General features: G+C 61.0%; 1 protein-coding gene across 2 annotated transcripts in view; it reads right to left on the bottom strand.

The window, feature by feature from the left end:
- The window catches only part of SRCIN1 (SRC kinase signaling inhibitor 1), a gene marked incomplete at its 5' end in the record, with an annotated part of 63,608 nt that extends 50,965 nt beyond the window's left edge, over window positions 1-12,643 (bottom strand). Inside the window, 2 exons of one of the 2 annotated variants that reach the window (XM_079798143.1) lie at window positions 3,660-3,722; window positions 12,520-12,643. In XM_079798143.1, coding sequence (XP_079654269.1) covers window positions 3,660-3,722; window positions 12,520-12,643 — 187 coding nt within the window. The remainder of the gene's footprint in view (window positions 1-3,659; window positions 3,723-12,519) is intronic. The other variant, XM_079798144.1, reaches the window with a different exon arrangement.
- Between the last annotated feature and the right edge of the window lie 3,090 nt (window positions 12,644-15,733).

Below are 15,733 nucleotides of genomic sequence, written 5' to 3'. Positions count from 1 at the left end.
CCTAACTGTGCCCTGTGTCTGTATCCCATGCTCACACGGTGGCTAATTCTGGCGTCTCATCAGACAGTAATTATGGGGGAATCAGCAGCGCTGTCATCGCTGCCGCTCGGCACCTGTCACCACGCCGCCATCCCCAGGCTGCTGGGAGGAGACCGGAAGCTGAGGGAGGAGGGGTGCACCGGAGTGAGGGGCGTCCACCCCCTCCTTGCATCTGCAGCCCCCACCTCCTTCAACCCTGCCTACCCACAGGCATGCAATGCTGCCAACCAGTAGGCTACTAGCCTGTCTGTTACCCAGGGCGGGCACCGAACGCATGTGTCATGTGTCCCATGGACACACACCCATGACCCAACAGAGTGGGAAGGACACAGCAAACCAAGGCTCAAATCCTGCCTCGGCCGGTCCCCATGCACATGGCCCTGCACAAGTCATTGTACTCCTGGCTGTCAGTTTCCTCAACAGCAAATTGGGGGACACGGTGTCTGCCTCGGGAAGATGGGAAGAAATAAATATGTACAGTCTCTAGCGCAGTGCCTGGCACATGTACGATCACGTATTCGCTCGGCAAACGATTAGGACACGTCCACTCGGTGCTGGGCCATGGGTGAGGATAAATTAACCACCGTTCAGCAAGGACCACACGCGGGCCGCGCCGAGACGCGGGCATTTTGTTTGGCGGGTGGTGTTCTGTTTTGTTTTCTTTGGATTTTAATGCCGTGAAGGGGCACATGTGGTCTTGTCCTCACCACAGTCCCCCCCACCCCATTCCCTATCGCCCTCACCCACTGCTTCACCATGTCTTGCCCCCCAGAGTGAACCTGGACTAGTAGGCTGCTGTATCCAGAACCAGTGGCCACGGGAGATCTGACCCGGCGCTGGAGAAGCTCAGAGGGGCCCGGCCGAGGTGGTCCAGGAGGGGCCCTGCAGGGAGGTGCTGGCTGAGGGAGGGGCAGGAATGGGAGGGGGCGATGGGAGGCGGCTCCTGGAAGAGGAGTCACAGAAGCAAAGGCTTCTGGAGACAAAGCCGTCCCAGGAGGTCCCTCCTGCTGTGAGGTCTCCAGGCCCCAGGCGTGGGCACCTCCCACTTCTGCAGAGCCCTCCAGAACGCTTTCCTGGGTGGTCTTATGGGTGGAGCTACGCTGTAAGACCACCTCCCCTGTCTCACAAAGAGCCACTCCCCGTCCCCATGGGTCTCTTCCCCCTGGTGGAATGGAACTCTGCTAGAACCAAAAGCAGGTCTGCCGATGGGAACTCTCTAACGTCCAGTCCCCCTACCCCGGAGTCTCCCCAGGGACAGAACCAGGAATGGGGCTGGGGGAGGAAGATGAGGTGAACCTCAGAGTTAATTTCCAGTGGCACGGACCCTGCTTGCGGGAGCGCAGACGTGAGAGGAAGGTGCGCCGCTCTGCGTACAGCATGAGGGACGGAGGCTAGACCTGAGGAAAGCGGGAGGAAGGAGGCAGAGGAGGGCTGAGGCTGCAGGGAGGGCTTCTCTGTGTGGCCTTGGGCAGGTTACTTAACCCCTCTGGTCTGCCCCCTCCCCTGTAAATGCGACAAGAGCACGGCGCGCCCGGGATGGCTGTGAGGATGAAATGAACTAACGCACGGACAGAGCTTCATGTGGCATCTAGGGCTCATACATTATGGGTCGTTCGTATCTGCATTATTACTAGGGATGACTTTCCCCCCCAAACTCAGCAACAACTACATGAGCCCCAACCCCTTGCCCACCCTCCACCCTCCACTCCCTTCTCTTTCAGAGCCCAGGGAGGGAGCTCAAAGGTCTCTTCTAGCCGAAACCTGAGTCAACATTGAGGGGCGGACCCCACTGTGTCCACCTCCACGGATGCCTCCCCACCCCCAACCCAGGCGTCACTCAACAATCCTTCACAGCCCCTGTCCAACACCCACCCACGTCTCCTTCCCTGGGTGGAAGAGCGGGACCGGTTGCTACCCCTCTTTACAGATGCAGAAAGTAAGTCTTGAAAGGTGTGGAGCCCCCTGCCTGTGGAAATATTCCAGAAGAGGGGGGTGCAGGAGGGGAGCATTCGGGCCTAAGGGCCGAGGTCTCCTGTCACTCCGGCCTTCTCCTGGCAACAGCCGGGGATGGGGGAGGGAAGGGAGCACGCTTTTGCTCTTTTAGGAAAACGGCAATTTTAATTAAGAGGCAGACAAGCGGGCGCTCTGCATTCTGTCTCCGAGCGAAGTTATTAAAAAGCCATCCAGGCGGAGGCAGCCCCAGTGGCAAGGCGGGCTGCCTCCCCAGGCTGCCTGCCCGGATTGGGCCCAGAGCATCCTGCAGGGAGCTGACGAGATCTGGAGGACGTGGAGGCACAGACACCCAAGATGGGGAGGGAGTGTGCAGCCCCTCTCCCAAGGTGGGGGCCGGGCAGCACCCATACAGCACCCAGGGCACCGGCTGCCCAGCCCCGGGGCAGGGCAGGGCCAGGGAGGAGGGACGGAAAGGGAACCAGCCATTGGGCAGCCCCTGCTGCGGGCCAGGCTCTGAACGAGCCCCTGCTTTTCCTTTCCTCTTAGCAATGAGCCCGGTGGGTGTTCTTGCACCTTTTAACACAAGAACATGGAGGCGCAGAAAGGGACAGCCGTCTGTCCCGGCCACACAGCGAGGAAAGAGCTTCACTGAGGTTCGGAGCCCAGGTCAGGCGGACTCTCACGTCCAGGACTCCGGGGTGCTGGTCCTGGCACAGAAGTGGGGGGAGGGCTCCCTGCCCGTTCTCCCTCCCCCAGCCTGGGCTCTCAGAGGCCCTCTGAAGTGGCCTCCGTCCTGGCCCAGCAATGCTGCCTCGAGTCCCCAGAGCCACCAAGGACTTGAGGGGAACTTGGTCCCGGCTTGCTTAATGGGGGCACACTACGAGAGGGGTGTCATTGGGTCACACTCTACGAGGACACAATGTACAGAGCACCTGCCAGCAGAGGGAGCAGGGGCAGATGGGGCATCAGTGGACATAGAGTCATGGCCCTGGGATGGGGCGGGCTCTACAGTCGGCTGGCCAGGCCCCAGGCCCAGGCCCCACAGCTGGTGAATCAGACAACCCCTTAAACCCTATTGGCTCACCTGTCCTGGTCACTGTTAGGCTCTGAGCCTAGCCCAGTGCCTGGCACAGAGAAGGCACTCAGTAATTCTTTTTTGAATAAATGAGTGGATGAATAAATGAAGGGATGAACAAAGGACTGAAGAAATGAAATGAGACCTCAGGTTCTCAAGTGTCTATAAACTAAACAAAGACGTACAGAGGTCAGACGAGGTCCCATCTTCCCCCATCCCCTGCCTTCTAGCCATGGCCGGATCATGGGCTTCCTTCCCCTCAGGGGAAGGGCCCCTTGCTCCTGACGCCCTCCCCCAAGGCCACCAGTCCCCTCAGCAGAGGGTTCCTGTCTCCTCTGCCCTCCCCCGTTACATGGAAGCTCTGCCACACACGCTAACTCACATGCACACACATGCACACGGACACATTCTCTGCCAGGCGAGGTGCCCTCCCCAGGGTCAGGTCTCTGCTGTCCCCTCCCCTGGCAAAGGTCTGGGCCCACCAGGCATGGCCCCCTCCCCCATTCCTGGCCCCCTAGGCGGGGGAGGGGCATCTGGCTGAGGAGCAGTGGGCGTGGAAGGGTGGGGGAGGCCTCCCTCCTGGCTTACCCACCTGGAGACTTTAAACAGAGGGAGCAGAGTCCTGGAGACTTCCCTCCCGCTGCACGCTGGAGCCCTGGGTGAGGGACAGGAAAGGAGGAAAGTCGTGAATGAATGCCCAGCGCCGGGGGAGAGGAGTTGGAGAGAGGAAGGGGCTGGGGCAGGGCTCCCAGAGTGGGCTGGGCAGGGGCCTTGGGCCCTGGGGGACCCGGGGGCCGGGACAGCCAGGCAGAGCCTTAGGGGCTGTCTCTTTGGTGGTCCCTGGGCGCTGAGGGGAAAGGCAGACTAAAAAGTGGGTGTGGGAGGAAGAACAGGGGCGGAGGGAGCAGACAGGTGGGAGACAGACAGGAGGACAGACAGCAGGACAACACCGGAAACACGGCCTCAGAATGAGGTCGCCAGGACAGACAGCCTTCAGGCCGGTGCTCCTCCCAGAAATGGGGCAGACTCTCTCCTGGGAGGCCCACCCCAGACCCTGAAGGACAGCACCTTGGAGGGCTCACCTGCCTCCCCAACCAAAGTCGCCCTATTCTGGAAGGTGGGGGGGTTCCGAGTCGGAGAGGCCTGCTGTCATTCCTCTGCTGACAGCCCTCTCCCAGCCCGGGGCCCCAGGCTGCCCCCCTCAGCCCCTAGCCCTGAGGAAGGGCCCGCCCCCGACGGTCACCGAGGAGACAGGCATTTATTTCACACCCAGCAAGCAGTCACACACGGCGAGGGGGGCTGTGCAGGGAAATGGCACCCCTGCCCCCGCTGCCCGGAGCCCTGTATCTCACCTCGGCTCTACGCCCGCCTGACCCTCGAACTGCCTCTTCTCACCCCCCAGGGCGGTCCTTCTAACTGTCCTCTACCTCCCTTGTGCTGCAAGCGTCACCCCCGATTCCACGGTTTCACTTTCTGCAGTTTTCAGTGACCGGTGGTCAACTGTGAGTCTGAAAATATTCCCTGGAAAATTCCAGAAATAAACAACGCATGCGTTTTCAATCGTGCGCCTTCCTAAGCAGCATGATGAAATCTCGAGCCCTCCCGTCTGTCCCACCTAAGACGTGACTCCGCCCTCTGTCCGGTGTTTCCCCTGTGTGTGCTCCCCACCAGTCTCGTTATCAGACCCACTGTCCCCGTGTCACAGAGCTTGCGCGCACGTAACCCTTATTTTACTCTATAAAGGCCCCAGAGTCATTCCCGTGATGACTTTTACAGTGTGTCGTTATATTTTATTATTAGTGATTACGGCTAATTTCTTACTGTGCCTAATTTATACATTGAACTTTACCATCGGTATGGGTAAGAAGGGAAAAAACGTAATATATCTAGGGTTTGGTACTCTCCGCAGTCTCAGGCCTCCGCTGGGAGGATTGCTGAATCTGTCTATTGCCTCTGATCCTGGAGCATGAAGCATTAAGACCCATCCTACCTGGAGATCCTGCAGCCCGGGCACCCTCTTGGGCACAGCCCTCACTCGGCTGGCCCAGACCCATCCGTACCCACATCACGTCTGGCTGTAAGCACTTGCAGAGCCTCCTGCCAATCTCACGGTTCCAATTTTCCCACCGATTACCCAAGACGCAGGCGTCCCGGGGAGAAACAACTGTCGTATCCAGATGTTGAGACAGTGGCTAGGGGAAGAAATCAAGAATGCTCACTAACATGTCTGGCCCCAGAGGGCTTCCTGGGTGAGGCAGTGGGGGCTGCGAGGGGGGCGTGGGCAGAGGGCCACCGGGCAGGGGGGAGTGGAGACTCAGGGGGGCTAGCGTCCTTCTCACCTCCAGCAGGAAGTGGCTGCTCCAGGGGCCTAGCCCCAGACAGGCTGAGATCTAAAACCCCAATCTGGTTTTCTCACATAAGCACGGTCTCCTGTTCAATCATTCCATCGGACAGAGAGGAGGAAGATGAAGACAGAGAAATTCGTACTTATTGAAGGTTTACCGTGTGCCAGGAACTGGGCCCGTGGCACCTCATTCAGTCCTGGTTCCCACCCAGAGAGGAAACCGCCGTGATAGGCCCCAACGGACAGATGAGGGCACTGAGCTTCAGAGGGGTGGAGTGAGTCAGGGCTGGGATGCCAGCCCAGATCTGTCTGGCTCCAGAGCCCGAGCTCTTGACCACCGAGCTAAACTGCCTCCCGTCCATTCTCCCCAGGCCTGGCCATCTCCCATTCAGTGCCCTCTGGGAAGTTCTGCTTAAAGTCTAACTTCTTCCCATCCCACGCTTCAGGATAAACTATTTCTTAAGGACAATAAGTGGAAGCGAAAGCTTTGCTTCCGTCTCTTTCTGCTTCGTCGTAGGGGTGGGAGGCAGAGGATTCGAACCCTGAGCTGCTAGTGGGCCAGAGACCAGGGGAAGGAGGTGAGCTGCTGGGTTCAGGAGAAGTGGGTCCAGGATGTCCTGAGCTTCGTCGTTCAGTGACTCCTGGCTCTCCAGGCGCCCCTCTCCTGCTCCCCCACCTCCATCATGAAGAGGCTCAGGAAGCCCCTCACAGGCCTTCTTGTTTTAACATCCAGAAACCCCTGAGTACCTGGTGAGGGAGAGCTTACAAAGTCGGGGGGCACCATGGCTGGTTTGGCTCAGTGGATAGAGCGTCGGCCTGCGGACTGAAAGGTCCCAGGTTTGATTCCGGTCAAGGGCATGTACCTTGGTTGCGGGCACATCCCCAGTCCGGGGGGGGGGGGGGGTGCAGGAGGCAGCTGATCGATGTTTCTCTCCCATCGATATTTCTGACTCTCTATCCCTCTCCCTTCCTCTCTGTGGAAAATCAATAAAAATATATTTAAAAAATAAAAAAGTCGGGGGGCTGGCAAGTCCTAAGATCCCTCACTTTTTCTAAGAGCCCTACCTTTCAACTTAAGAGGCTGGGACAAGAATGGGGATTCATCAAGCCAGCCTGCCACGGGGCGGGGACAGAGTCGGCCGGAGACAGCCAGGACGCAGAGAGGCTGGGCGTGTCTGCAAGGGCCTCAGAACGCCTGCCCAATGAGCAGGGACCCTTAATTCTTCCCCAATGAGGCAGATGTGGGTGCCTGGGGTGATGCTGCAGAGGCACCATGTGTCTGCAATTATCTTACACCCCGGGGTGGGTGGAACACCCCCTCCACCTCCTATGCTCTGTACAAACCTCTTTAGCGAGGGTCTCTCCGTGGGGGTCTCTGTGTCTGGGGGCTCCCCTGGGGGCCCCTGGGTCTGGGCCTCTAGCGTGCTTTGTGGCCGGGGTGAAAAAGAAGCTAGTGTCCAGTCATGGGGATGTCTGTAGAGGTGAAGAAGGCAGGCATGCGAAAACCCAACTCCTTCCCAATCTTACAGGACTCCACACCAGGACATGCAGGCAACTGGGCCAGGTGGCTGAGGCTACCGGGAACCAGGGGGAGGCTGTCGGGGAGATGAGCCACCAGCCCGAGGGGCCTCAGTGGAATAAAATGCGGACTGGATCATAGTTGCCGGCTGGAATGGAGTGTGACAAGGTAGTTCTGCAGGAGCGGGAGGAAAACAGCTAGTTTATGTTCAGATGATAGCTGAATCCTATAGCCACTCCCTTATCTATCCTCCCGGCTGAGAGGACAGATTTAGGCAAGGTGTGCCTTTGGAGCAGGAGGGACTGTTTGTAAGGGGTGTGTGTGTGTGTGTGTGTGAGCGCGTGTGCACGCGCGCATGTGCATCAATATTCTCTTGGGCCAAATTTCCATTTTTCCTGCTTCAGCTGGAGCTGGGAGGTATTATTCCCACCCTCTGTGTGGACAGGCATGTATTATCTCAGGGGAGAGGAGGTGGGTACAACCTGTGACAGCTGGAAGGGGCTTTCGAGATGCTCCAGTTCCACCTTCTCTTCTCACACCAAGGACACTGAGGACGAGGGGCCACCTAACTTCGCCCGTGCGACAGCAGGAGGGGAGGTGGACACACTGACACCAGTCCAGTGCCTTCTCTTTACACGCCCTTCACCTCTCCAACCTTGGGGATCGAAGAGTGGCTTCCCTGTCCCCTTCTTTTCCCCAGCAGCTCCAAACCCCTCTCCATCATGACCCCTTGCACGCTGCCAATAGCCACAGCCACAAGAGGTTCAACCGAGCTCCTCAGGTCATCTCAAAGGTCATGCCAACCAGTCCCCTGCCCCTAGCCGACTCAGGTCAAAGGTCATGCCAACCAACCACCTGCCCCTAGCCTAACTCACGCTCATACACACACAACATTGAGGAAGAAGATGCCACCAGAGCTCCCCACCCCGGGGCAGCCAGCCTTCACACACCACAGCCCTGGGAGATGTTCCTCCCTATCTAACCTCCACCCCTCCCGCTGCAGCGTGAGCCTGCTTCCGCTCAAGCTGTCCTGTGCAAAGCTAGGGGGAGGGGAGGAGAACAGGCTTCTTCAGCCTCCAGACCCTTCTGTTTGCCCAGCAGCAGCAGAGAGGACGGGGGCAGGGTGTCCCAGGGTGGCTGGGCCCTGAGCCCCGTGCATGCCTGCGTGGGGCGTGAGGGGTGCAGTGAGGAGCCGAGGACTGAGTGTGGGAGAAACCGCTCTTCTGGGCATGGTCCCTCCAACTCCTCGTCCCCTGCAAAACCCTAACTCTCCGGCTCAGGGGCGGGTCTTCTCCGGCTTCGGAGACGGCTGTTCCCACACCCGCACCAATTCTCGCGTGTTTATTAGGTGCCAGGCACTGTGCTGGACATTCCTAGCTATTATTTCATTTCATTGTCACAACAATTCCATGGCATGAAACTCATCTTCCCCGGGACAGTCCCTCCCTGAGACTAAATCTAACCTGGTCCCTCTGGCTGCATCTCCTCGGGCCCAGTTCTCCTTGGCGGTGACGGGCATTTTTGCTCCTGTCTTCCGAAATGCCCCCCATTACTCAGTGGCCCCCCATTATCTTCTCCAGGCATCAGCCTTTACCCCAGTGTTTCCCCCATGTGATGGGCATTACAGGGGTGAAGGGCACGGAGGCAGGACTAAGGGCTGGGATCGGGGTACCGGCCTATGCCGGACATGGATAGAGCACATGCCAGGTGGCTGGCTGGGGGAGGCCCTGAGGACAGGCCCATGAGATCAGGCTGGGCCAGTGGAGGCGGGGGAAGAACTGAGAGCAGTAGGCTCTCCCTCCCTCCTTCCCCGACGACATCTGTGACCTCTGCAGTGTGGTAACCAGGCAGGACCCAGAGATGCAAAGATCTAGTTCTCTCCCAGTGACCATCTCTTAGGTCCAAGCTCCAACCCACACACACCCAGAGCCCAGGGGGCTGAGCAGAAGTGGGCAGGGGCACGAGGCCGCAGGACTTGCCCTGGGCTGTGGGTGGGAGCTGAAGCCTGAGGATGAACTCTTACACCTAGCTCAGCTCCGGGCATCCAGAGGGTACTCAGGCCTCCTGGTACAGAAGGGAGACTCCCAAGCCCCTCTGCCAGCCTCATGGGCTTCCTTCCACACATCCTATGGTAGCCATGGGCAACTTGAGTGAATTTCCACACCACTTGGCTTTCCTGTTTGGACCTTTTAGGGCAAAAAGGATGAGGGCAGGGGTCCCCTCCACTAGGGTCTTCCCCCATCCAGCCTCCAGCAGGCTGGAACACAGGGGCCAGACCCACCTCCCCAGAGAACGCTCAGGCCTCAGCTTCCACCCATTGGGAGACTCAAGCAGGGAAAGCGTGAGCCAATGGGCAAGGGGAATGGGAATGGTGGGTGGGACTCTGGTCCCTGTGGGTGGCACCCTCTCTCCCTTTAAGCAGGCATCATTAAGATATGCAAAGCGTATGCAAATCATCCAGTAGAGAGACACGACTCCCGGTGGAATGTCAGAAGAGACCTTGAAGACGATCCAGCCCATACCTCCTCCTTTCCCAGGTGAGGAACAGAGGCCCCACCAGGAAGGGACTTGCTCAAGGTCATTCAGACATTCGGGGAATGAGGAAGGAGCCTAATGAGGTCTTGACTCAGTCCAGTGATCTTTCCCTGGCCGTCTTATCTCTCCTGTGGGGGGCTTACAAGGCGGCAAAGGGAGCACAGGGTCTCGATGGGGCTCCAGGGAGGCGGATGAAAACCCCACCTTCCTGCCTCTGAGCCTGGAGATGGTGTAGTGGGTGTGAGGGGAACAGAGGGCAGAGATGCCCGGGAGAGTGGGTGACCAGACGGGTGGAGGGGCCAGAAGCCGGAGGCATTGTTTTCCTGCAGCCAAGCAGCAGCAGGCAGCCCAATGTCAGGGCAAGGTGCCTGCTGTGGTGCGGGGAGGGCATGGGGCCCGTACTACACACACACCCCTCAGTGCCCAGCAAGCCCCTTCTGCCTGGCTCTGAGGACTATGGCACCTGACAGACCATAATAAACCCGGGCCCTTCCGTGGCGGCTGCCGCCTTCCCACCCCCCAGCTTGGCTTCTCAGCCTTCCAGACAGTCCTAGAAAGCAGGACCCAGGCTGGGGAAAGGAAGACAGACAGAGGAGAGGAGCCAGGCTGCAAGAAAAAGGGGAGATGGAGGAGCAGAGGGGGAGAACGCATGAAGGGCAGAACAGGAGAAACGGGCAGAGGGAGGGGAGGTCACGAGGAAGGAAGTCGGGGAGACTGAGGGGCAGGGAGGGGACTGTGGGAGCAGCGGAGCAGAGAGGGGAGGGCTCCCAGCCTCCGAACCGGAGGACAAAGCTGGAGCCTGGATATGGGGCACAGGAACCCCATGGAGGCCTGAGGCTTTCTGGCAGGAGTTGGGGACCATGCCCCTGCCCCTCTGCCCACCTCCCCAGCAACTCTCCAGGCTGCCAGGAAATCAGTCCTCCCTCCTCGGCCTTCTTCCCTCCCTCTTTCTAACCCTCCCTTTCTCCTCCCTCCCTCCCCGCTCCCGGGGCTGGGGGGGAGGGGGGCGGCAGGCAAGCCTGCTTCCTCGCCAAATCCAGAGCCTTCATCTCTGCTTTTCAGAGCTGGGAATGAAAGAAGGGGACGCGAGCGCAGCCCTCAAACCCGCTGACGGCCAGATTTTTATTATCTTTGCTCCAATAGGCCCTAGCAAGTCAACAAGGGAATCTTCAAAGAGCATCTCAGCGGCTCAGTGGAGCCTGCACCTGCCCTGGCCCACTCACAGCAGGCAGCCAGAGCTTGGGGGGCACAATCTGTCCCCCAACTCCCACCAAGCCCAGCGACCAGATCCGAAGCTGCCAGGAGCCTCAGCCTCAGCCTCCGTGCCTAGGCAAGGGCCACTTGGCCAGGCAGCCGGGCTCAAAGGCCGGACCCAGGGCCGCTGGGCCTCAGAGACAGGCTCTGCCCCTCTCTGGACCTCGAGGACACAAGCGAAGGAAGAAATCAGATCTGCTTGCCAGGGCTCCGAGGAGATAAGTGCTTGGGATTCCTAGAAAGAGAAGCTTTTGTGGCAAGCCCTAGATTCCTCCCCTAGATCCTCCCCCTGAACTGTCTGCCTGCCCCGCACCCACAGACCCCTCCGTGGCCTCCTGACTCCCCCTCCTAGAAGCCCTCCCAACCACAGCTGCCCCTCCGTTCTCGAGCCCCCCACCCACTACTCAGGATGATCCTGGAACCCCATTCAAATCCTCCACTCCACCTGCCTTCTTTCCCCAAGACCTAACCTGGGGTGGGGGTGGGGCTAAAATAAACCTGGTACTTCAAAAAAAACCCTCTCCCTCCTAAGCTTGGATTTGCCAGAGAAAGCCAAGGTTGGCATTGGGCAGATGGCCACCAGCACCCCAATCCCCGCCCCCCCAGCTCTGACCACACCATTGAGATCAATGCCTGAAGCCAAAGAGGAATCAATGGTTCTAATTAAACCCTTTTTCCAGGTCCCTGGCCAGAGAGAGAGCACGAGCATCCGAGCTCTGCATCCCAGCACCCAGCCCTGTTTCCTGTGAATCTTTAGGAAACCTGGAATCAGGTCTTGAAGACCCCAGAACCCCCACATTAGGCAATGAGGCAAGCAGCAAGCCTGGAGTTGGGGCATCTCAATCCCAGGGACCCTTCCCCTAGGGGGGCTCCCCCTCAACACTCAGCAGAGCACACGGGGGGACCCGAGTCTCCATCCCAGCCCCAAGGGTCGTCATGATAATGGACCATCATGGTAAGGACGGGAGAAGCTGGGCTGTTGGGGGCACTAGACAAAGACCCTCTTGTCCCCAAGGAGGGGTGGCAGGAAGCCAGGGCAGAGCCTTTGCACTCGCTGCCAGCAGTGCCTGGGTGCCAGGCAGTCTGGGGTGGGGGGGGTGTTATTCTTGGAAGCCCCTCCCCTGAGGCCCATAGCCCTCACCCCCATCCCTTGCCTTGACACCAGGCCATCAGCTAAGTCTCTGCCCCAACAGCGCTCAGCTTGCCTGGAGCCCTCCTTCCTGGGTGAATGCCGGTCCAGACACTCGCCCACAGGAGCCCCAACCCCAGCCAGAAAACAGCAAAAACGCTCACCCATCAGCCATAACTGCCCTCCTCATACCTCCAAACGCACAACCCCGCCAGAAACCACCACCGTCACAGCCGCCACCAATCACGACTGAGCCTTATGTTTTCACAGTGACAGTCTCCATCCAATGCATCATCGATCCTTTAAGATCACCAACACCGATACGGAAGGGAATCAGGGAAACTGAGGCACGGGGTTAGACAGCAAAGCAGTTGGCTCAAGGTCACCCAGACCAAGATAGCCACAGTTGCACACCCAGTCCCAAGTGCTCCAACCCCAAGCCACAACAACATTCAGACCCGCAGCCTGCAAGCCTGGTCAGCTACTCCCCGCTCCCAGCCCTCGTCGGGTTCCCAAACAACAGCCGCTCCAACATCTTCTGAAAGGCTTCAGCCAGGAACGCTCAGCTCAGGGACCCCACGTCCCTTGAAGTTGGGGGCTGCAAGAGTATCGGGGGGAGAGGGGAAGGCAGTCCGGGATCCCCTCCTTGCGCAACCCCGGTTCCTGCTCACCTGGCTCCCTTCGGCCCCCGGGGTCCTTCGGTCCGGCCTCCTCCCTGGGAGAGCGGGAGCTGCCCTCAGCTGTCCTCTCCCACCAGGCCAGGGCAAAGCGCCGGAGGCACTGCCAGGGCTGCATGGGGAGGGTTGGGGCGGGGGTGCTCGCACCAGCAGCCGCACACACCGCGCCGGGCCCTGCCAGCCGAGCTGCGGAGGCACCCGGCCGGCCCCCTCGGCTTCCACCAGCATCCTGCTGCCCCCACCGACGGGACTCGGAGCTGGTCCGGGAGCTTCTGACGTAGCAGGGGGGTGCGTGGGAGGGGGGGGGGAGCCTTGGCGCGTCCCCTCCCCAGCCCCGCCCTCTGCCCCGCAGCCTCCAGCGGTTCCCAACTCCACACTAACCCTAGATGCTCTGCCCAGCTGGGGGCGCCCTCCCCTGCCCTCTTCAGGGGAAGGGCTTAAGATCAACTAGCCCCTCCCCGACCCCTCCCCCTCATGGCCCCTCCCTACCGGCCAGCTGAGCTGGGAGCGGGTCCCCAGTTTCTGCAACGGCTGCCTAGGCTCCGAGGTCTCCAGGGCTAGGGCCTCGAGGTGAGGGGGGTGGGGGGTGGGGAATACAGGCTTGTATCCTGGCAACACAGCCAACACCAGCATGCACTCATCCCCGTCCTTCCCTGGGGGACTACCACCACCCAAGTGTACCACCCCATTCTGGGACCTGAGGAAGAGGCCCCTGATGCTCCCCCACTTCTCCAGGGCCTTCGCCTCCCCTTTCACCCTCCTCTTCCTCCAGCTGGGATGGTCCGCTCCCCTCCCCCACTGTCCTCAGCATCCATCCCTCCTCCTCTCTCCCCTCCCCTGCCCCTCCACCCATACCCCTCCAAATTGTAACCCCTCGGGCCCCCTCCCCCGGCTTTACGTGGCCCTCCCCACCCGGTCCCCAGCCTCGCCTATTCCTGAACCCCTCTCGGGTCCCAGCACTCCGCTCGCCCGGGTCCTTTTCCCAAGCCGGGCGCGCCGCGGTCCCCTGCCCCCCCGCCCCCCCACACACACACACACCTGCGCCCGGAGCATCCCTCGCCCCTCCGGCCGCCGCCTCCCGGACCCGGCCACCGCCCCCGCCCCCGGCCGAGGGGAAAACACACAAAGAAAACAGAAATACCTTCCACTTAAGCATGGAGGCACATTAGGGAGGAGAGAGACAGGGACATGCCTTGGGACGGAGCGTTCCCCATCGGGCGGGGCGCGGGGGGCGGGGGCCCCCGGGCCGGCCTGCCTGGCGCTCGCCCTCTCGCCGCCTCGCGGGCTCCTTGCTCTGCCCCAGCCTCGGGGCGCGGTGCCAGGCGGGCAGGCCAGGGGCGCGGGCCCCGCCGGGGTGGACCAGCTGGGAGGGCGCCGGCGGCCGGGCGTGTGGGTGCGCGCGCGCGCGGGCGTGTCACCGAGTGTGCGAGAGCGAGTGTGTGTGTGTGTGTGTGTGTGAGTGTGTGTGTGCGCGCGCGCGTGCGCGTGTGTATGTGTGTGTGTGTGTGTGAGTGAGTGTGAGCGAGAGAGCCGGCGCGGGTGTGTCACTGCGGGCGGGAGCGCGCGCGGCGCGGGCACGAGCGTGTGGCCGGAACGTACAAAGGGCCGCCCGGGTGGCAGGGAGCGGGGAGGGGAGGGGGCACCGCGCCTCGTGCCCTCCAGCAGTGCCCGCGGCGCGCGGCGGGGCCGGGGTGCAGGGCGCGCTCACGGTCCCCTCCGCTTTCCACCTGCTTCTCCCACCCCAAGCTCTGCTGGCGCCTCTATAGGGACAAACGCCCAAGGCCTGGAGCCGGCCTCGGGGAGGGGGCGCGCCTCGAGGGCTGGAGACTTCTCGCTCTCCAAGCCCCCGCGCGCCTGGGGATGGAGAAGCTTTCGGGGAGGGACAGGGCCGGGAGGCCAGGCAGGGCGGCGGGAATGGGGGCCACTCTTTAGCCAAGGTGACCTCCGAGAGCCACAGCCGCGCTAGGCGCGGAGCGTCTGGACCCCCGTCCGCCTCTGCCCGGATGCTCCCCTCCCCGCTTCCTTAGACGCCGCTTAGACGCGGGAACCTAGTCCCCCCGGCGCCCCCTGCTGGGCTGTCTCCTTGCCCCCCAACTCGGGTTGCGGCCCCTCCTGCAGGCCTCTGCTGGAACTGCAGCGGCCTATGCTAGTGGTGAGGTGTGTCTAGATCATCGGGTCAAGTAGGACCCCAAAGGAGGGCGCTTCAGTTCCTGCCCCTTCTCACACTTCGCTTGGCCACGCCATTGCCACCTCCACCTTCGCCTGCAGAAGCCAGCACTGTCCCACCCCCAACCTTACTGCCACCCCCTCCGTTCTCACACCCCCTCCTTCCTTGGCCTACCTGTGAGGTCCACAGACGTTTCCAACTGGGACCAGCACCGGCCCCTGCTCCTGTCTTGGTTGCTTGCTCCCTCTCTCCCTCCGGTTTTCTGTCCGGTTTCTTCTCCCCCAACTTCTCTTGAGGAGGGGAAGGTGGGCTACGTCCCCTGCCCCATCAGCATCCCCACAGCCAGCTTAGAGGATAGAGGAAGGGGCACAGTACATCTCCTCGCTGTAGGCCGCCAGGCAGAGTGGCAGGCAGGCAGAGCGGTGAGAGAGGAGACCCCACCCCACCCAAAGAGGCCCGAATGACAAACCGGTTTCCCCACTTCCTGTCCTACCCAGTGGCAGCCTTACTCCAGGCTCTCCCACTTTCCTGCCCGCCCCAGACCTGCCCCTGAACCAGCCACATGCCTGGCTGAGGGCAAGTCCCTGATGCCCCTTAGAGATTAATCTCCAGGTGCAGTAACTCCGATGGCAGGGCCCGTGCAGGAGGAGGAAGGGGACTCTTCCCAGCTCCAGGCAAACAGCTCAGGAGGGCAGCCAATCTTGGGCACACGACCCCAGCAGTCGGCACCCTGACTTCTCCCCTCCTGAGCCAGCTGCCTCTCCCTCTGCCAACTGGACGGTGCCCATCTTTTGGCCTCTGAGTGCACAGTGGGCACTTGTCCAGCTCCCTGCCTGGCTGCCTGCCCAGGATGGGCATGGGAGGCAGCAGGCCCTGGGTCAGGGAGGGGTTGACAAGTGGAGGGGTAGCTTCCCCCTCGGCTGCATGGACACCACCTCTCAAGCCTCTCCAAGCCCCAAAGTTGGGGACTCACACTGCTGCTCCTCAACATTCAGCCCCCCCACACACACACACTCAACTACACAGGACTCTGTCCTTCAC

Source organism: Cnephaeus nilssonii, assembly GCF_951640355.1.
Source record: "Cnephaeus nilssonii genome assembly, chromosome: 19".
Lineage (NCBI taxonomy): Eukaryota > Metazoa > Chordata > Mammalia > Chiroptera > Vespertilionidae > Cnephaeus > Cnephaeus nilssonii.
Note: the sequence above shows the minus strand (reverse complement) of the source record. Positions and strands in the feature narration are given on the sequence as shown.